This window comes from Hylobates moloch, unplaced genomic scaffold, assembly GCF_009828535.3.
Source record: "Hylobates moloch isolate HMO894 unplaced genomic scaffold, HMol_V3 SCAFFOLD_8, whole genome shotgun sequence".
Classification (NCBI taxonomy): Eukaryota; Metazoa; Chordata; class Mammalia; order Primates; family Hylobatidae; genus Hylobates; species Hylobates moloch.
In genome coordinates, this window is record NW_026652283.1 from 20,316,620 (window position 1) to 20,339,020 (window position 22,401).

At 38.4% G+C, this 22,401-nt stretch overlaps 1 protein-coding gene across 1 annotated transcript; it reads right to left on the minus strand.

Moving 5' to 3' along the window:
- Positions 1 to 9,807: 9,807 nt before the first annotated feature.
- On the minus strand, positions 9,808 to 19,552 carry KCNJ8 (potassium inwardly rectifying channel subfamily J member 8). The gene is made up of 3 exons (XM_032159033.2): positions 19,392 to 19,552; positions 18,082 to 18,525; positions 9,808 to 11,477 (listed from the first exon to the last, which is right to left on the minus strand). Exons 2-3 carry the CDS (start codon positions 18,453 to 18,455, stop codon positions 10,577 to 10,579), a joined length of 1,275 nt encoding a protein of 424 aa, XP_032014924.1. The 5' UTR covers positions 18,456 to 18,525; positions 19,392 to 19,552; the 3' UTR covers positions 9,808 to 10,576.
- Positions 19,553 to 22,401: the final 2,849 nt, after the last annotated feature.

Below are 22,401 nucleotides of genomic sequence, written 5' to 3' on the forward strand. Positions count from 1 at the left end.
CAATAAATCCAGTTAAAGGCAAGAAAGGTAAAAATAAAACAAATACATAAAACAGGGGGTGGAAAATCACGATTAAGTTGAATCGTGCCAACAACAAAAGAGAGACACCTCTTGAAATGTGCACTATACGATTCTGGCAAATTAAAGTTAAATATAGTTTTGGTATTTGGTCAATTTTAGGTAGAATAGTCAAGCCTATTTATTTACATCTACTTTTAAAATTCAAGTCAAATTCATAGTATGGTTCTCTTAGACCTATTAGATGCCCATATACATGGAACCATTTATTTTACTCAAAAAACAAAAAGAAAAAAAATCTTTGTCACTGATTTTTTTCTTAGAATTATGTGATTTATCTGCCTTTTACAACTACTGATTGGTACCATTGACTATCACAAAATAAATTCTTATATCAATGATTAGCTCCATAAAGACATCCTTTAAACCCTAAATCCAACAGAACTGTGAATTCATTTGTAAAATCTTAGCATTAATTCTTGTGATATTTCTTGCCTTTTAATTCAGTGTATCAGCTGTTGACTCAACTACACTTTTCTTGTCACAGTAATGAAATATAAGATGAATGTAAAAAAACCCATTGCTAGAGAAAATTGTAGTCTAAGCGATAAGGGAAGGTTAAAAATAACAAAGCAGAACCTGGCAAGGGCCAGGTAACCGAAGCAGAATAAAAGGCGCTGATTCCTTAATTCATATATTTATCAAGCAAGGATTGGAACTGTTAAATATTGGAAACACAATAGTAAGCAAGATAGAAAATGTTCCTGGCCTCATGGAACTTGTAATCTTATGCTTCGGTTACCCTCCTTGCCCATCTCTGCCTGTTGAAATAGTGTCCGTCATTCAAGACCCATCTCAAAGTCTTTCCATTCTTTGGACTTAATCTCTAAAAGCTATTCTCACATTAAAAATGTTCACATAGTCTTTCGTTTGCACAACACCTGGTACGGCCCTTGCCAGTTTCTGCTTTGTTATTTTTAAACTTCCATTATCGCTTCCATTACTATGAGAAGAAAAGTGTAGTTGAGTCAACAGCTGATAAATTGAAAAAGGATTGGCCCTAACGTGGTCATTATTGAGGGGGTGATTACTATGTGCAGTTCATTATACTAAGCTCTCCACTTTCGTATGTGTTTGAAATTTTCTATAACAAAAGGCTAAAAAGAGAAAAGAATCACATTTTTCCTCAATAAAACACAATTGGTTTAAAGGGTAATTTGCAAAAGGAATTCTGGGGCAGAATAATTTTATTTTGAATAATCTCGCAGGAAATCTTTTATTCAAATGTCAAAATTTTCATTTAAATTTGATAAGTTCCCCCTTGTTTCTTAGTTATATTTACCATATTCACCATTCCAGCATTCCGGATTAAGCTTTCTATATGTTTCTCTGTAGCTTGCCTCCGTTACAACACACATTTCTACAGCTACTGCAATTCTCCGAAAAACCTAGTTCCATTCTTGAAATGAGTTCACCTTCTCTCCCAAATCCAGGGTAATACTATTCAGCTACAAAGACAAAAGTCATGCTAGAAATCCTTTCTGCTTATGAGTAGTTCTACCTAAAATGGAAATATTGTAAGTTGAATTATGTTTCTGGGTGATTTTTTTTTTTAAAAAGATTTATGGTGCATGTCAAATTAGGCCCTTTAGAGAGTGCCAAAATTGTGATCTGTCAAAAAAGTATATTCGTATAATTATAAACGTAAATTGCAACCAAATGTTAAGAAACTTCAAAGCGTGTTGAATAAAACTTATCCTTTTTTGTCTACTATTGTTTAATCTGAGGGTCAAGTACCTTGATTCCTGAAGTCTCAGGTCTTCCCCATTATATACCTTCTTTTGACTGAATCTGGGTGATAGGTCTCAGCTGTGATTGGTTTTCCCAGCAACTCCATTCTATCCTCTTTATCTTTTCTAGGAATTTCTAAAAATTTCTTTCCCACTGATAAGTCTTTCTTGTTTACCCAGGCTGCAGTAGATTAAGTGTGATTTTAATTTTTTTTTTTTTTTGCATTATTTCAAAGATAAGGGGATCAGCTGAAGGGATAGCTTACCATTTTGGGCTAAAAGTCCTTCTCAGGCTCACTCTGTTTTCTAACGATTCTCTGGTTCTAAATTGCTTAACCTCTGAGTGTACCTTTGTAGCCTCTGCTATAAAGCAGAGGAATACCAGAGAATCAGAGAAAGGAGTTTGATAGCCACTCTTGTTATCTCTTTTCCTGGCTTAAAATACTGAACTCTAAGATGTTCATGTTGTTTGTGAAATTAAACACATTATTTGAGGAAGTGGTACCTTATGAGTTGAAGGCTGGGTAGGAGTTGACATTTTTGGTAGAAGATGGGGCCCATCCCTTACTGTTTTCCCATGTAGTCACGATGGTTATTTTAGGACCATCTAGAATAAATTCACTGGTTCTTTCCTTTTCATTCGTTCTTTATTGCCCTCTCTGTTAGAGAGTCTCTTTATTTCCTGCCCTTTAATTGACACTACCTTAGGAGCACCACCATACTACTCCTGCTGCTCCTGCTAAAATAATAATAACAATGGTAATCATAACAGTTAAGATTTATTGAGCACTTACTATATTCCAGACACTGTGCTGAACACAAATTCTCATCAATACTTCAAAATAACTATATATATAAATACATATAGTATAATAATGAGTATATGTATATTATATATAATATATAGCATACCATATAGTATATATAATATATTAATATAAACTAAGTACTATAATACTAATTTACTCAATATATTAAGTAAATTGAGGCTCAGGGGAACTTGTTCAGGGTCCCACTACTGTAAGTGGCAGAGAAGTCAGGGCTGCTTGACTCCAAAGTTCCTTCATGTAACCACTATCTTGTAATATACTTTTGCAGGCACTTTTTGGTAAATGTCTTTGTTAGGCTATAGGCACCTTGTGGTGACTTGGTTTATAATTTGTATCCCCAGGTTTTATCACAATGCCTGGTATAGAGCAGTTACTAAATAAATAATTGTTAAACGAATGATCATATTCACACTCCAGCATGAGCTATACATCTAACAGACCATGACACTTATGGAGATAAATGTATTTTAAAATGATGTACAAATTTTATAGGGTCTTCAGATAGTCAATTAATCTAAAAAATTTCAATGCATTTACCACACAATTAAGAAAGTAGATTTTCATCAATGTTGATTAGTTTTAAATGATTCTTTTTTGTTATTATTGTTGTTTTGAGACAGGGTCTTGCTGTGTCTCCCAGGATGGAGTGCAGTGTCACGATCTTGGCTCATTGCAACCTCAGCCTCCTGAGTTCAAGCAATCCTCCCACCTAACCGTCCCAAGTAGCCTGGGACTACAGGTGCAAGCCACCATGTCTGGCTCATTTTTGTATTTTTAGTAGAGACAGGGTTTCTCTATGTTGCCCAGGCTGGTCTTGAACGCTGGGGCTCAAGCAATTTGCCCACCTTGGCCTTCCAAAGTGCTGGAATTACAGGGATGAGCCATTGAGTCTGGCCAGAGATTCATTTTTTACTTTTCATTTTTTTCTTCTCTTTAAAATATTTTGATGATTATTTTGAATTTTATTAAAGGGAACTGTGCATATATAAAAGTGCACAAATTATAATGTACAGCTCAATGAATTTTCTCCAGGTGAATGCACCTATGTAATTAGCACACAGTTCAAAAAACAGAACATTCACAGAGACCCAGAAGCTTCCTCATGCTGTCTTCCAGCTCCTATCCCTTTGCCTCTGATGATAAACGATGTCCTGACTTACAAACACCCAAGTCATGTTGGCTGTTTTTAATTTTACATACATGGAACCATAAAGATATGCTTTTGATTTGCTCAATACTGTGTCTGTGAGATATATGGATATTATTGTGAGTCATAAATTATTCATTCTCTTTGTTCTGTAGTAGTCCATTGTATAAACATATTGATACTTACATATCCATTTTACTGTAAATGGACATTTGGGTTGCTCCCATTTTGGACCTATAGTAACAGTGATACTATAAAAATTTTTTATATAAGTCTTTGTACTATGTACCTAAAGTGGAACTGCTAGGTCATAGCATTTGTTGTATTTTATTTTACAAGACCCTTCCAAACAGTTTTTCAGAGTGGTTATGACAATACAGTAGTATGTTTAAGTTCCAGTTGCTCCTCATCCTTTTCAATGCTTGCCTTTATCTTTTTCAGTTTAACCATTCTGGTAGTATGTAATGGCATTACATTGTGCATTTCATTTGCATTTAGATTACTAGTGAGATCAAGTACCTGTGGATATGTGTGTTGGCTTTCTGGATTCTCTTTTTTGTGATGTAATTTTTTCCTGTTGTTTGTCAGTTATTTCTATTTGGGTGCCCAAGTTTATCTTACTGATTTCTAAGAGTTTTTCATACATTCTAGAAATGAATTTTTGTAGAATATGAAACTGAAGATATCTTCTGCCATTCTGTGGGTTACCTTTGCATTTGATAATTTAGCATTTTTATTATTCAGAATAGAGGCCAAACTGTAGTGTAGTAAGAAAACATGCAAACAAGCAGTCCAAAAAAAAAAAAAGCCAAAAACCTACCAAAATAAAGTAGATGTTTATTCTCATCTGTGTAACTAGCTAAAATTAGGAAGCCTAGGCTTGCAGAGCCCTGTTGCACAAAGTGATTTGCTGTGCCAGGTTACTTCCATCTTACTTACTCCACAGGTTTTATCTTCATCAGCCTGGTCGAAGCTGGATTTCCATCACACATGTGCTCAGTCCACGGGAGGTGCAAAAGGTCAAGACACACAAACTCAGAGTTTTTAAAATCAAGAATTGAAAATGGTCCACTAGCTTCTGTTCACAGGACATTGAGCCCCAAATTTGGCCCATGACCATAAGTAACTGACACAGCTCCTGGGAATGTATACTCTCTCGTTGGATATTCATATGCCCAGCTTAAACTCTGTTTCTATGAAGGAAAATGAAGAATGGATTTTGGGGTGATAACTGTCAGGCTGCTATCACCATCTATTTTAGGCAAGCACCGTGATAAGTAATTTTGGGAAAGGACTTAACAATCTAGTGGGGAGAGATGTTTAGGATATTCAAAAGCTATATAATACCAGTTATTATGAAATAACCAGTAAATAGAGGTAAACGTTGTGGGAATAAAAAAAGGAGTGATTTAAGTGGAGAATTTGAGAAGGTTTTGTAAAAACAACAGTTTGTGGTAGATAGAGAAAGCACAGAATTTCAGTCTCAGCAACTTGCAGAATGTGAGTGAAGCATTCAATAAACTTGAAGCTTCATAAGGTGTTGTGGGTAGGGTTAGAAAACCAGGCAGGAAAGGTGTGTTGGAATCAAACCACAAAGAGTCTTAACTATCATGTGTAAAGAATGTGAACTTTCTTCAACAATCAATGGCAAATAAGTAAAGCCTTTTGAAGTACTACATATCTTAATTTTACAAACAACTGTTTTAGCCTCCACTTTTCCACACCCACTGAAACAATCCAATAGTATGTGAAAATCTAGCTTTAATATTTTTGTTCCTTCAAACAATGAAGATAAACTCAGTGTAAGGCAATAGTTTCATTCCAACTACCCCAGGGAGTATTGGAGTGGAGGAAGGAGTGCCATATGGTACAGCCAAGAAAATCTTCATGAGAACTGGAACACTTCTTGAAAAGAGTATTCATGAAGATGTAAATAACCTAAAATGAAAGTGGGCTCCAACGTAATATTTTGATCTGAAGTTAAAGACTGATTAAAATTTTCTTGAACTTAAACTTGAATCAGTGCAATTATCAAGGGGTGTAATTAAGAGTCACATCCTTTCTAGGTCTGTGGGGAAATTCCCATCACCATTGATGAGAATTGTGCATAAAGATCATGGGAAGAGCATGGCCCTTGGGTTTCCTCTTAAAAAGCCTGTAGGATTTGTTATGGTTACTTTAATGCACTGGTCCTTGGAGACACTAACTACAGTTCTGCCTCTACCTTCCATGCTGAAAATAACAAAAGTTGGGAGTGGGAGCCCCAGGAGATGTAGATATCTTTTCATTCTTTCTTCTTTATCTACAATTAATTTATTATCAAAGGGAAAACTTCTGGCTCCATGAATGCCAAGTCGCTAAACAACAACAACCACAGCAACAACAACAAAATGAATCCAAATTTTGGAGGGGAGAAAATGCTGCCCTATGTTCATTAAGCGACTAACTTTTCTGCAAGTTAGACTTTCTTTGGGAACTAAGGTCATTTCCTTCAGCTGCTGGGAAACTGTCGGTTCTGAGACACACTTATGTGTCAGAACATTTTGGCCAGGGATATTTAGAAATGTCTGTAGGCAAGGGCAACAATGATTTTCTTTAGAGAGAGTCTTGAGCTAAGATGCAAACAATAAGGAACTGTCGAATAAAACTATGGTATGGGGATAAAGCAGGGAAAAATGATAGTTCTAAGGACAATGTTCTATTTTCTCATCCAGCTCTCAGCAAAGCTGTATGTGCGACAGTTCTAGGTCTTCCGCTGTCTTCCCATGCCTGCTCAGTAACTAGCAGTATGTTTTGATTTTGATTTTGAGATGAAAGTGTCTCTTTTCAAATCTGGCATGTATTCCAGTTTTTCTTACCTGATACTTTCCATCTCTGATTACTTACTCCCAGAATCAGCATGTACCTGGGCTATCAATTTCTGCTCCCCCTTAAAGAAAATAGACACACCTAGTTATTTTTTGCCAGATGATAAATGTCAGACACGGCAGACATTCAATATATATTACTAAATGAATGAATAAATGATAGACAAGTGCAAGCAGAAATCTCTGTATGCAAAATGTTTCCTTTTTACACGTTGTAGTATTTTACACATGACAATGTTTGAGGACAGGCAAGTGTCTGTTAAAGGTGTCAAAGGATCAGGAAAAGCAACTGGGAGTGGGCAGATATAAGGGCCTCTGCTGCAGAGGTTTTAAGAGATCAGATTCATGTTGCAAAGTTCTTTTATCTCTGCCCTAGAGAAGAAGAGTAATGCATTGAATCAGTCATTTACTAAGAAGCCAATTAGTTGAAGGTAATCCTTTTTTTTTCTTTTATTGCTTTTTGCCTTTTTTGAAATAAAGGAAATCCTTTATTTCAAGTGTTTGTCCTGGGCCAATGAATTATACTCTTTTAAGCCCTTCATATATGTTAACTCACTTAATTCTCACAACAAATTTGTGAGGTAGGTACTATAATCATTCTGATTTTATATATGGGGAAACTGAGGCACAAAGAAGTTAATTTTGTCAAGGCCTTACAGATGCTAAATGTTAACATTGAAATGGAAACCTAGGGAGTCTGGCTTCTGGGTCTGTTTTTATAACTATTACACTATACTTCCTCATGAGGTGACACTCAAGCAGAGACTAAATAATGACAGGGGAGACTCATGAGGCTTTCTGAGGGAAAACTCTCCAGGTAGAAGCAAATCTATGATGCAGGAGCCATATGTCTCTTCCTCAAAGAGCAGAAAGGCCAGTGTGGTAAAGCGTGGGAGTCTCCGAGGGGAAGAGCACTGACAATGAGATGTAGTGGCTTGTTGGCCTTGGTAAGGATTTTGGTTTGCATTTTAAGAAAAATAAAAAGGCCTGGGCACGGTGGTTCACACCTGTAATCCTAGCACTTTGGGAGGCTGAAATGGGCAGATTGTCTGAGCTCAGGAGTTTGAGACTAGCCTGGGCAACATGGTAAGACCCCAGCTCTACTAAAAATACAAAAAATTGGCCAGGCGTGTTGGCGTGCACCTGTAATCCCAGCTACTCATGAGGCCGAGGCACGAGAATCCATTGAACCTGGGAAGCAGAGGTTTCAGTGAGCTGAGATCGTGCCACTGCACTCCAGCCTGGGCGACAGAGTGAGACTCTGTCTCCAAAAAAGAAAAAAAAAAAAAAAAGAAAATGGAAAAGGCAGAAGAGGGCTTTAAGAGGAGGCGTCATGTAGTTTGACTTGTGATTTAAAAAAATATTGTGGCTGCTGTATGAATTGTGGAGGTGGAAGAAAGGGTAGAAGCAGAGAACCAAAATACTGAATATAAAATAATATTTAAACACAATATGTAAGTCAAAATCGTACATGTACACATATACATGTACAGAGTCCATCTTCTAAAACTATATAGTTCTCAAAATTGCTTACCCAGTGAAATATGTTTTAGCAAAAATAGGTCAGAAAATCATTTTAATACTCTCTAAAACATTTTCAGACTTTTAGAAATTGTTGATAGAACCTTTTGTTTGGTGTGGCTGTCTCTAGCTAAATGATGTCCCTGTCTGAGCCACAACTTGACATAGGGAGCCCCTCATAACCTTTCATTGACATGCCCATTATATTGACAGTCATTAGGTCCTTGACACTCAGCATTTAGTTGCAGCTGGAAGGTGGCTGGGGGAACTTCCCGTACTCCATAGCTAGCTTTGCCCCTCGTGCCAGGGAATTCTGTAGACCCTGGACTCAGAAATTTTGCATCTCAGCTCCACTATGTCCTGACATAACCTGCTGCACAGCCTGTGTCATATCTACAAAGTTGGGCTGCTACTGAGCAGCAGGAAGGCACTATCTATGTTCTTATTGCTGGATAGTATGGCAGCTGCCTCTGGGTCTGCTCAGCTGCCCTGGGGCGGGAAGGTGGGAACCTGCATCTGTTCCAGAACTGCTTTGAGGTCTGATATCCACCTCCATAGTTGCTGTTGGGTTAAGTTTTATTAAGATAGTCTTTAGCAGCCTAGACAGAAATGTTTTAATATTCAAACAATTGGTACATATGCATGCATGCATACATACTGGGTAACAAGTATCCTTGCTTGGACTATGAAGGAAGTGGTGGAGTAGAGAGAATTGGTCATATTCTGGATATATTTTGAAGGCAGAGCCGAGAGATAATTGCTAATGGATGGCATGTAGAGTATGAAAGAGGCAGCAAGAATGACTTCCAGGTCATGACTTGATGCCTGAGTGATTGGAAGAAAGACTGGAAGGAGGGCAGGTTTTGTGAGTGAGAATGAAGCATTTGGTTTTAGACATAGTAAGTCTGAAATGCTTGTTCAATATCCAGGTGGAGCCTCAGGTGCCTGTTTGATCTGTGAGTCTGGAGTTCAGAGGAACAGTTAGAACTCTTTCAGGAATGATTAACTCAATGACCTGATAAACAGTTTCCATTCACCTGGTTAGAATCATGAGTCTCAAGATAGAACATTTCATAATTACCAATTTCAATGTTCATAAATACAAACCCCCAAATCTGTGTGAAAGATTTCACAATAGCTCAGCTTTCTGATGTTTAGCTATAAAATGTAAGAATAAAACCATATATAGTTAGTTAACCTAGTACTTCTCTCTCCTGTCTCATCCCTTCCTTGAAGAAGCAGGCACTAAAGATGCTTAAATGAAGCTTTGATAGAAAAATCTCACTTTAGCAAATGAGATAATGCTAAATCTATAAATGCCAAGCCTAAATTCAGATACTACTGGGAAGGAAGTATAGTTTTAAGATGGGAGATTGAAGATTAAAAAAAAAAAGCTTATAGGATTTTTATGGTATGTCAGGCTTAGATTGAAAAACCAAGAGGACATTTTAAAACCTGAAATAAAATCAAAACAAAGCAAAAAAAGCTAGTTTTGGAGCAAACAGATTTGAGAGAGGAATCTCAGAGTGAGTGTTATCACTTTGACATCTCTTTTACATGGCTCTAAAAACATCTTTTCTTGAGTTTTAACTTGGGATGATTTTGTGACAGAGGAATCATGAAACTACAGTGAGTACAAAGAAAATGTTTTAATAAAATATTCAATACAGTATTTCCCTGTGGGGATTCTAGAAGAAGAAGAAGTGAGAAGCTGAAGGAAGTGACTGTCACTGTTGGGAACCCAGTCCTAAATGAGACAAGACTTAGCTTTCCTCCAAAGACACCTTGTCCAGCTCTGCCCAACAGGCTGCAATGAGATGGACCAGGAAACCTTCAGGAGTCACCGACAAAGTGAATGAACTGAATCCACTTACAAACAGATCCACTTAAGCAGTTTTTGCCTCAGGCTTCCTACCAAATGCAGTATCATGGAGACAGGAGAAGGTTGATGTACAAAAGGCATTAACATGATTTTGTTTTTTCCCCTCCTATTCTCTTTGCATTTCCAGCGTGATCATTAGTAACAGAGCGATCTGCGGTTTCACCAACTAAGCATTTCAAACAGACTCATTTCTTGACCAAATTTTGTGCTCAAGGCCTGTTGCTATTAGTGTAATTCTCGTGTTTCAAATTGAGAGAAACAAGAGCATACCCACCCCTACACATAACTTAAGTATATCACTGCGAATTCTACACGTATGAATCAAGCGTAAGCCATGAATCCTCCGCTTTGTGTGTTACTTTTTATTACTACAGAAAGTGCTGTTGCTTGAATATGAATATCATTTAGTGTAATAAAATGTAGAAGGACACATTATTGTGTTCCAGCTCTGGTTCAGTCTGACAGTGCCCGGCATAAACCATCGAAACTTGATAAAAGACTCTCTTGGGGTTATCTTGCTGTCATGATTCCGATGTGTTTTGATTTCCTTCTGGAGTCATAAATTGCACCTTTGGTACCATGAGGGAAGAGTTGTTCCTTCGGATAGAATTGTTCCTCCTCATGGAATTGTTTCTTCTCATGGAGTTGCGCTTCCTCAGAGAATTTTGATGAGACAGTTCACTCTTTTGGAGGGTCTGAATAAGGATGGAAGGTTTCTCATCCAGCTCTCGGGCACTGCACCGTGGAGCAGCTACTTTAACAGTGTTACCAAATTTGGAGTAATCCACAGAATACACTCCTTCTTCCTCAGTCACAATGGACACAAAGCGGTGGCCCCATTGGATCTCCTCAGCGATATAGGAGGTTCGTGCTTGTGTGGTGATGCCAGTAGTTTCAACCACTCCTTCCAGAATAACTATGACCTCCAAGTCTTGGTTGGCCAGGTCAGTTGCTGAGATGTCATACAGGGGGCTGCGCTTGTCAATCACGTGGCAGATGATCAAAGGGGCCACCAGAAAAATGTTATTGCTCTCGATTGGGTTATCAACAGGAATGTCCAGTTGGTGAATGGGAACCACCTCCCCTTCAGGTGTAGTTGTTTTCTTGACCACCTGGATACGCACGGAGGCACTAATGATCATGCTTTTCCTCAGGTCACCCACTCGGAACATGAAGCACAGCTTGCCATTTCGGACGGCAATCACAGCATGGCGGCTGAAAATCAAAGTTTCTGCCCTTCTGTGAGCCTGAGCTGTTTTCATGAAAATGCAGCCTAACATGACTGCATTGATGATCAAACCTACAATATTCTGGAGAATCAAAACCGTGATGGCCAGAGGGCACTCCTCTGTCATCATCCTCCCTCCAAAGCCAATGGTAACTTGAACTTCAATGGAGAAGAGAAAAGCAGAAGTGAAAGACCTGTGAGGAATGATATCAGAAAAGAATACCATCAGGTCACATTTTGAATAATGAAATATGCCAAGCTGAACTTTTCATTTTCTTCCGCTAAAGACTATTAAATGCTTGCAGAAAGACTAGCCAACTTAAACTTGTAAAATGCCTAATTCTAAACTGTGTTTAGAACAGTCTCTCTCTCTCTTGCATGCATCTACCTCCAGACTTCTGGTGATTAACATTCTATTAATTGATTAAGTTCCTTTAAGCTAAGTCCTAATTCTATTAACAATCTATTAATGTTTCATAGGTCACATAGTGATGGGCCTAATTGTGTAAAAGATTAATATACTTTCATATATATGCATATTTTACATTGCAAAATACTTCACTTTCACAAAGGCACAATTTACTTTGTAAAACTTTCTACCAGGTAGATGTTTATTATTTATTGCATATCTATGTTTAGGAGACTTGTCATATGGAAGGTACTGAGTACTGAGTGAACTTATTATTTACAATCTTTAAAATCATATTCATTAGCTAATACTTATTTTGTGTCTCATATAGAAATAGCACAGTGCTAAAAAAAAACTGGTATAAAACACATTATTCCAATAAGTAGTATTTTCAATAGAAGGGAATGATTTTCCATTTGGAAAGAAAAGTGTCTTATTGATGATCTAATTTTGTTAAGTCAGGGGTCCCCAACCCCCCCAGGCCAGGGACCAGTGCTGATCCATGGCTTGTCAGGAACCGGGCCACACAGCAGGAGGTGAGTAGTGGGTAAGCCAGCATTACCACTAGAGCTCTGCCTCCAGTCAGGTTAGTGGAGGCACTGGATTCTCATAGTATAGCGAACCTTATTGTGAACTGCACATGTGGGAGATCTAGGTTACCCCCTCCTTATGAGAATCTAATGTCTGATGATCTGAGGTGGGACAGTTTTATCCCCACACCATCCCCATCCTCCACCCCCATCAGTGGAAAAATTGCCTTCCACAAAACCAGTCCCTGGCTCCAAAAAAGGTTGGGGAGCACTACTCTAGGTGTTCTGGAGAATACTGAAATGATTAAGGGAGAACTAGAGGCAGAAACTAGTAAATGACTGTGTCAAGATCATATACAGATATGCCTTATTTTATTCTACTCTGCTGTAATGTATTTTGCAGATACTGCATTTTTATAAATTGAAGGTCTTTAGCACAATTTTTTCAAAAGCATGTGCTCACTTTGTGTCTGTGTGTCACATTTTGGTAATTCTCACAAGATTTCAAACTTTTTCATTATTATTACATCAGTTTTCATGATGTGTGATTACTGGTATTTGATGTCATTATTGTGATTGTTTAGGGCAGCGGTCCCTAGCCTTTTTGGCAACAGGGACTGGTTTTGTAGAAGACAACACTGGGGGGTGTGTGTGGGGGAAAATGGTTTCGAGATGAAACTGTTCCACCTCAGATCATCAGAAATTAGATTCTTACAAGGAGCCCACAGCCTAGATCCCTCACCTGCGCAGTTCACCATAGAGTTCACACTCCTATGAGAATCTAATGCCCCCGCTGATGTGACAGGAGGCAGAGCTCAGGAGGTAATGTTTGCTCCCCCGCTGCTCACCTCCTGCTATGCAGCCTGGTTTCTAACAGGCCACAGACTAGTACTTGTCTGCAGCCCAAAGATTGGGAACCCCTAGTTTGGGGCACCATGAGCCATGCCCATATAAGATGGCAAACAGTCAATAAATGTGTGTGTCCTGACTCCTCCACCAACCAGCTATTCCCTTGTTTCTTCCCCTTTCCTCAGGATTTCCTATTCCCTGAGACACAGCACTATTCAAATTAGGTCAGTTAATAGCCCTACAAAGAAGACTAAGTGTTCAAGTAAAGGAAATATTCGCTGTCTCTCACTTTAAATCTAAAGCAAAAATGACTAAGCTGGTGAGGAAGGCAAGTCAAAAGCCACGACAGGCCAAAGTTTAGGCCTGTTGTGCCAAACAGCCAAGTTGGGAACAATGGAAAGAAAAAGTTTTGAAAAAAATTCAAAGTGCTACTCCAGTGAAGACACAAATGATAAGACAGCGAAATAGCCTCATTGCTGAGATGCAGAAAATTTGAGTGGTCTGGATAAAAGACCAACTAGGTCACAACATTCCCCTAAGCCAAAGCCTGAACTAGAGCAAGGCCCTAACTCTCTTCAATTCTATGAAAGATGAGAGGTGAGGAAGCTGCAAAAGAAAAGTTTAAAGCTAGAAGAGATTGGTTCAGGAGGCTTAAGAAAAGAAGCCACCTTCAAAACAGAAAAGTGCTAGGTGAAGCGCCAAGTGCTGATGGAGGAGCTGCAGCAAGTTATCCAAAAGATCCAGCTAAGAAAATTAGTAAAGGTGGCTGCACTAAACAACAGATTTTCAGTGTTGAAAATGAAACAGCCTTCTATTGGAAGAAGATGTTTCCCAGGACTTTCATAGCTAGACAGAAGTCAATGCCTGGCTTCAAAGCTTCAAAGTTCAGGCTATCTCTTGTTAGGAACTAATGCAGCTGGTAACATCAAGTTGAAGCCAATGATCATTGACCACTTTGAAAATCCTAGAGCCCCAAAGTATTATGCTAAATTGACTGTGCCTGTGCTCTGTAAGTAAAACTATAAAGGCTAGAGGACAGCATATCTGTTTGAAGCATGATTTATTAAATATTTGAAGCCCACTGCTGAGACTTACTGCTCAGAAAAAAAGATTCCTCCAAAATATTACTGCCCATTGACAATGCACCTAGTCACTCAAGTGCTCTGATGGAGATGTAGGAGATGATTGCTGTTTTTATGCCTGTTAACACAACATCCACTCTACAGCCATGAGTCAGGGAGTAATTTTGACTTTCAAGGCTTATTACTTAAGAAATTTACATTTCATAAGGCTATTGCTGACATAGATAGTGAGTCCTCTGATGGAGCTGGGCAAAGTAAATTTAAAACCATCTGTAAAGGATTCACCATTCTAGATGCCATTAAGAACATTTGTGATTCATGGAAGGAAGTCAGAATATTAACGTTAACAGGAGTTGGGAAGAAGTTGATTATAATTCTCATGAATGAGTTTGAGGGGTTCAATACTTCAGTGGAGGGAGTCACTGCACATGTGGTAGAAATAGAAAGAGAACTAGAATTAGGAGGAGGGGATCCTGAAGATGTGACTGAAGTGCTGCAATCTCATGATAAAACTTGGATGAATGAGGAGTTACTTGTTCTGGACAAGTAACGAAAGTGGTTTCTTGAGATGGAATCTACTCTTGGTGAAGATGCTGTGAACACTGTTGAAATGACAACAAAGAATTTAGAAGATTACATAAACTTAGTTGATAAAACAGTGGCAGGTTTTGAGAGGATTGACTCCAGTTTTGAAAGAAGTTCTACTGTGGGTAAAATGCTATCAAACAGCATCACACATTACAGATAAATCTTTTGTGAAAAGAAAAGTCAATTGATGCAGCAAACTTCATTGTCATATTTTAAGAAGTTGCCACAGCCACCCCAACCTTCAGCAGCCACTACCTGGATCAGTCAGCAGCCATCAATGTCGAGGCTAGCATCTCCACCAGCAAAAAGACCACATCTTGCAGAATGCTCAGATGATCATTAGCATTTTTTAGCTTTAAAATATTTTTTGAATTGAGATATGTACATTTTTCCACCATAATGGTATTATATACTTACTAGATTACAATATAATGTAAATGTTTTATATGCACTTGGAAACAAAAAAGTTTGTATAACTGGCTTTATTGTGATATTTGCTTTATTGCAATGGTCTGGAACCAAAACTGCAATATCTCTAAGGCGTACCTGTAATTAATATTATACTAACTTGAATTTTCTCACTTTGGCCTAATCCTGTGAAAGAAGCAAAGGGAAGGAACCAAGAAGTTGTAGGATTTTCTTGGGAAGCTTTTTCAAATTGCACATCTACTCCCCATCTTAGTGAATAGACATTGATTTGGTAGGCTGAGGTTGGATCTGAGTAAGATGCTTTTGAAAAGTTCTCAGGTGATTCTGATTTACCCCCATATGGGAAGCACCACATTTGTTACTATCAATTTATAACACTTAATTTCACAACGAGTACTGCTGTGGCTTCTTCATGGAAACAATATTAGTCCTATCTTTGCCCCCAACCCCAATTTCAAACTTCTCTAACTTTATAGAAGACAAGCCTACACATTAGCAATCTCTCAAAATATTACCTATTTATTAATGCTACAGACAGCAGGTGAGAAAAATGTTTAAACATTTGAATACTTGGTATATACAGTGCACTTTGGTAGAAAACCATGAGGGATAAGCAAGAATACATGGATTATTTTGATTAGCTTTTAAGTGAAGTGCGAAAGTTGCCTTTCTCTGTTGTTGCTAAAATGATTCATGGAAAACTACAGTAATTGCCTATTGCACTAGCTACCCACAAAAAGATATCTGATATAGCCCCAAAACATGGCAAAGAATAAAAATGGACCCCAGAGAAGGGGTATGGATACAACACTGATTTCTGATAATGTATCCATATTTCAGAGAGCAGTCTAATGATAAATATCCCAAATGGTTTGTTTTAATGGTTTAAGAGACTATTCATGTGCCATATTTTGTATATTGTTTATGAATTCTAAATATTACATATGGTACAAGACCCAGCTTTTTACTGACACTTGCTATGCTAAACAATCTCAAGAGATAAAAGTGTTTAGCTGTTCCTTTGTTCTGTTACAGAGAGAGGTAGGCTGGATAATATTGAGAAAGAGGAAATATATTGGTCTGTTTTTTGACTCATATTAAATGAAGGACTCAAAAAGACTCCTTGAAGGAGAAAATACATGGAGGAGAAAATGAGTCACCCTAAAAGAAGAATGGTCAAACATTATTTGGAAATACTGGTGAATATTCAATGAAAAATGTTGTTTCCAATTTTAGTGATATGGTTGGACATTGAATTTACAAAGGGAAAAATGCAAAGAATTAGAATTATTATTAGTCACCTTTTACATTCTCATTGGGAGAGAATGAAGATTTATTTTTAAGGTTTGCTGTTATCATTTCTTTTTTCTCTTTTTATCAGTATCTATCATATAATTTAGATTAAAAATTTATTTTGATATGAAAATGATTCACCAATTATCAGTGCCAGTAAGTTTCTTAAAGATATATATTATAATGATATTTGATCTTAGAGTATCTATTGAACGTTTTAACGGATATTTTAAGTATTGTGTTTTCTTTATATCTGGTATACTGATGATCTATGTTTTCCAACTGCATTTTCTTTGAGACAACAGTTTGTGACAAGTTTGAAAAAAGAAAATAATATCTAATCAATATTAAAAGCAATAGATCAATTCAATACAGTTTTTGCTCCTTAGAATTTGAGCTGAAATCTGTGGTGTGTGATCTCTGCGCACTAATGCTGCCTTCCTCCTTGAAAGGCTGGCATTGTAGTTACTTAGCAAATGGAAGGGTGGACAAGTTCACAGTTTGGGGTCCACTTTCTGCAGTGATATGCTAGCTTAATAAGGTTTCAGGGTCACGAGAGGTCCCATTCTTTACAGTTTCCTGGTATCATAATGCTTTTTCAAGTTTCTTTGCTTTGTGAATTATGTGAATTTAAAAATGTTCTTTTAAAAATGTTTTGGAAATTTTTCCAGTATTATTACTACTGTTTTGCTTCACAGTGAACATCTTGGTAATTGATATAATTTATCTCTTTCCACCTCCCTCCGCCCCCCAAAAAAGAAACAAATCACCCCAACTAAATGTTCTTAAACCATGTGAAAGTAAGAGAGGTGAATCACTGAAATCAAATTCAATTTGCCTGTCTTTGAGATACTTATGATATGAGAAAGAAGCCAATGTTAGGTAATCTAAGAACTGTCTTGTCCCTATTCTATTTAAACTTTGAAAGAAAAGTACAAAATTAAATTGCTTCTATATAACCCCTTCCATAAAATTTTGGACTAATTTTCATTAAAAAGTAGCAATTTCTAGTTCTGAATCTTAGCATAACTTTTAATTTCTGAATCCAGTGCAAGTAATCAGCTATGTTATGATAATCTCGATAAAGAAGGGAAAATATTTATTTCAGTTTTTAGTAGATTTTTAATCTAGGACACTCTCCCCCTAGGGCCTTCCCATTTTTTTCTTATTATTTCTGAAAATGACATGGGTTAGAAGAGTCATAGAAAAATATCCACTAGCACAGTATTTTTTGTTGATCAGAGATATTTACCTGTGGGCACTGAAACTATGGACAGCAGCTTTTTCATACTGAACTAAATGTGTGTGCTTTTGGAGTAAGGCACTCTGTGTAATCCTTTGAATTACAATTTTTTTTTGATAACTGGTATAACATTTTCAAGGCTAGTCCAAAGGACTGAAGCTCAGATTTTCAGAGACTCTTCATCCATAAAGCTGCATTAAAAAAAATATTTACTGTGTTAGGTTTTGTTCTTTATTGTGCTTTTTTGTTTCTGAAGATTCTAAAACAAACCCTTTATTTCACTTTCAATTAAATAACAGAATGATAAGAGAAAGGGCATTTTGACATTTTTTCTCTACTGTTTTCAACCCCTGCCTCATCCCACTACATTCTTACCTGACATTAGTCACACACACAGTGGACTCCAAACCACTTTTCTCCATTCCACTTTTCTCCATGTAAGCATAGATGTCCCCATGGGCAAAGGCCACCAGCCACCACATGATAGCGAAGAGCAGCCAGCTGCAGAGGAAGGACATGGTAAAGATGACCAGCGTGTGGCGCCATTTCAGGTCCACCAAGGTGGTGAAGATGTCCTGTAGAAAGCGTCCTTGCTCACGGATGTTCTTATGCGCCAGGTTGCAGGCCCCGCTCTTGGCGATGAAGCGGGCTTTGGGGAGGCGGTCTCGGATGCGCGGCTTGCGCAGGTTCTCCGCGGCGATGCGCGCCAGCACATACTCCTCCGGGATGATACTCTTTCTGGCCAACATCGTCCTGTCACCATAGCCAGCTTAGCCACCTACCTCTCACCTGCCTCTCCGTCCCTGGACACCCGTCCTCCTGCACGAGGGAAACATTCATTAAAAACTTGAAAACCCACCCTATCCTCACCTCTTGGGTCCTTGTATTCAAGGATATGTCTGTACATGTGCGAGGTGACATGCAAAACCAAAAATGTGATTTTTACTAACCCAAACATGAATCTAGCTTGTGCTTGAGTTCTGGGATCTCAGAAAAATTACTTGGTTTTAATAAAAAGAACTGTTTAAATTTTTCTTATCATTCTGAGTACATATGGACATAGCCTTAGTTAAACAAAACCAGGAGCCTTCCGGTAAACAGCAGGCTCAAAGATAATTCTCTGCCATTAACCGCGTCTGTAAATTAGTGCAAGGCTACAGCACGTGGCGTCAATCATGAAGATTAAGACCAGTTGGGTGCACGATCTACTTACTTATTAAAGTACTTAGATGATGTAGCAATATTAAAAGTTAAGAGAGGAAATTCTTCCTCCGCTATTTTTAGAAGTAAGCAAAGGCCGTGACTCCTTGCGCAGTATAAATAACGTGTAATCTGACAAAATTATAATAAGTGGTGTGCTATAGAATTTATAAATTATAAGAATTATTTTAAATGCGAAAGAAGTATGAGTTGCATCTAAAAAAAAGAGTTAAAAAGGTTCCTGTGGAAATCATATTATAAATTGAAAACTTTTTTTTTTTTTTTTTTTACAACTAAGGAATCAAATATACAAGGTGCGGGAGGAAAAAAAACCCAAGACAACCGCCTGCGGGTTGCAGTAGGGAGTGTGCCCCGAAAAATCCATCCATCATTGCAAGCCTCTGCGGTGTTTTGCATTTTAAATCATTTACGGGAACACGGACAGCCTCCCCCCTCCCCTCCCCCGGAGCAGCTTTGAAACTTACAGACTCCGGGTAGCGGGCGCGGCGGCTGGACCTCCTTGCACACGCCGGCGGGCCGCGGGCAGGTCCCTCGCTCTCCCATCCTGGCGCGCGGGACCAGGGGCCGCCCAGGCCAGAGGGACAGATTGGGGGCTGCGTGTTCTAAGGAGAAGAGTTAAAATAATAAAAGGTGCAACTGAATCTAAACGCAGGGAGGGCTAGAGGAAGGGGGATGGGTGTAGATCTTCCCCTCCCCCTGCTCAGCTCAACTCCCTTGGCCACTTCAGTGGGAGGAGGAGGGACTGGGGGTGGGGGGGCGATGCTCCACAAATCAGCCTCCCAGTTAGGGCTTTGACGCACGCCAGACCTCGGAAGCCGCCGTTGTCGCGGAGTAGGGGGCGGGCGGGGAGGGGGCGAGCGCGAGTCCCCGGGAGGTAGGGAGCAGGCCAGAGGGAGGGACGACCCGGGGGAGGGCGGGACCTGCAGAGTCAGCTCCTTTCCAGTAGCCGCGACCCCCTGCCGCCGGCGTGACACACAAGTCTTTAAAAGGCTCTCTGCTCGGGGGAGAGAACTTTCTGAGTCGGAGTTCACTGACGTAAGGAGATTTAATTTTAATTTCAATTTTATTTTGTAACCTAGGTAGATAACTGGGCTACTTCGAACTGAATAAAAGCAGAGGTCAGGAAATATTCTTCCAAAGCGTTCAAGCTGTGGGCACACACAATTATTTACATTAAATTTCCACCTGCTAGGAGAGATACAGGTGGAAGATGTTCTGAAACCCACTATAGTAAACTATTTCTTCACCAGCCAAAGCCAGTTCTCAGGGAATTAAACACACACACACTTCAAGACAGCGACTGCCCCCGCTCCCCCCGGCCCCTTAAGGAAAAGAAAGAAAAAAAGAAACCACTGACAGTGGCTCCCAGTGAAGAAATTTTACCCCAAACAGGGACAGCCCTTAACACTTCAGCGCTGATAAGGCCAGGTCATTCGGTCCTCAGTAATTGGTTGCTTTCTGAAATGTTGCAGCTTCTTCCTCTGTCTAGATGGGTCTGAATGATAAAACAGCATTTGCGCACAAAAAAGTTTATACAATAAACATCTATAGCTTTTTGAAAAGGAGCCAGCGAAGACAAATGTGCTTTTTCCCACAGGTCAAGCCTCCTGATTTTGGCACTTGCGTTAATGGAAACTTTAATTCTTGGAAGTTTCACGTATTTTCCAAGACTCGGGCCGAAAGTGTATGGAGCATAAACAATGTATTCATTTAATTACCCAAAGACCTAAAATTAGTCTTTAATGAAGGCAAATTAAGAACTTTTCTTTTCCCCTTGTGGTTATATCTCCTTAACCCCTGTAAGCCCAGGATCCTAGTTTGTTAGTGGTAGTCCTCCTTTCTACTGTCAATAATTTTTGCAGTAATTTATGTAGAATAATAGTTTTATAAGTGTATGAAGAATCAGTTTGTATAGTCAATTCCCGCCATTGTTCTATTTTACCTTTGACTTTGTACACATTATTATTCATTATTTTAGCCTGGGGAACATTTACTGAACACCTTTGTAAGCTTTTTTTAGGTTTATGTGTCTAGAGATATATAAATATATGTCATAGTTGTTGCTTTTAAGAGGCAGACAGTTGTAGTAAGAGAGATATACTCTAATACAAGCAGGGATGTGATTAGAATAGGAAAGGAAATTTAAAAATGCCATGGGAATTCAAATGAGAGATTTTTTTAAGAGTAGGAGACTAAGGAAAAATCCACGGATTCTTTGGCATCTAACCTAGGCTGTGTAAGTCTAGATATATTTAGGGTATACAGAAAAGCAGAGTAAAGACAGCCCACGTCAGCATTGATGAAGCCAATTGGCTACACAGCAGGATTGGACAGTTGAGTTCAGTGCTCCCTGGGCAGGCGCTGTTACCACCTACTCTCAATACTTAATGAGATTTTCATGTACTTGTCACTCCCATTCCCACCACTCCTGTACCCCCTCCCTTAAACTGGGGACTGCCAGAGGGCAAGGCTGTGACTTGTTCATCTTTGTAGCAAGGCCCTAGCACCATTTAAATTATAAATGGACTCAAAAAATATTTTTGAATCAATGAATGAAAAATACAAAGTTGAAAAAGCATATTGGGGCCTTAAAAAATGCATAGACAGCCTTAAATGCTCAACAAAAGAACCTGAGGAGTCCTCAGTATGTAGTGGTAAGCCATGGAAAGATTTTGATCAGGAAACTACACAATAAGAGCCTGTTTTAAGAGGATCGATCCAGAAGCAGAGAATATATGGCTTTAAGGGTTGCATTTCTTGAGTATAGTCCCTCTGGACTCCAAAATTCTGTAACTGGCAGAAGAGGGTGCTGGAAACGATTACATTAATTAGAGAAGGAATGAGGTCTTGGGCTAATAGGTAACATCAGTGGGCAATATACAAATATATACAAAAGGAATGTTATACAGTGTCAATATTGGAAACGGGAAAAGTCAGAGGTGATTGTGATGTTTATCGTAGTAACGGAAAAATAGTAAGAAAATTGGAATGAGAAGAGCTGAACTGCTGTGGAGAATTTATGAGAAGATTTGCGACAAATAAATCTATACCTGAATTCTCTGAAAATTCTGTTCTTTTGGTATAATACATATTTCAGACTCTTTTTTTTCAGTGAAATATATTCTTCCAAATACGCAATTTTAAATCGTTTCGACTTGCTTTGATAACAGAATGTCATATTTTTATTAGTCAGTAATTTAACTTGATTAATTCAAAATCAGGGCACATAATAAAGATCAAATTTGAAGGAATTAATAAGTAAATGTTTGAAAGTAGTAGGCCTAAGAACAAATAGTAGTCATTTTTAAATGGTAAAGAATGTGTACTATAAGAATATTACAGGTATATATTTTTCTTTGTATTCCCTTTCTACATTGTTTCCTTAAGCAGTGTATGTCTTTGTCCTTCAACTAGTTTTTCTGCACTAAGTGGAAGCTGCATGAGAGCATGTTGTTTATTATCACCACACACCCA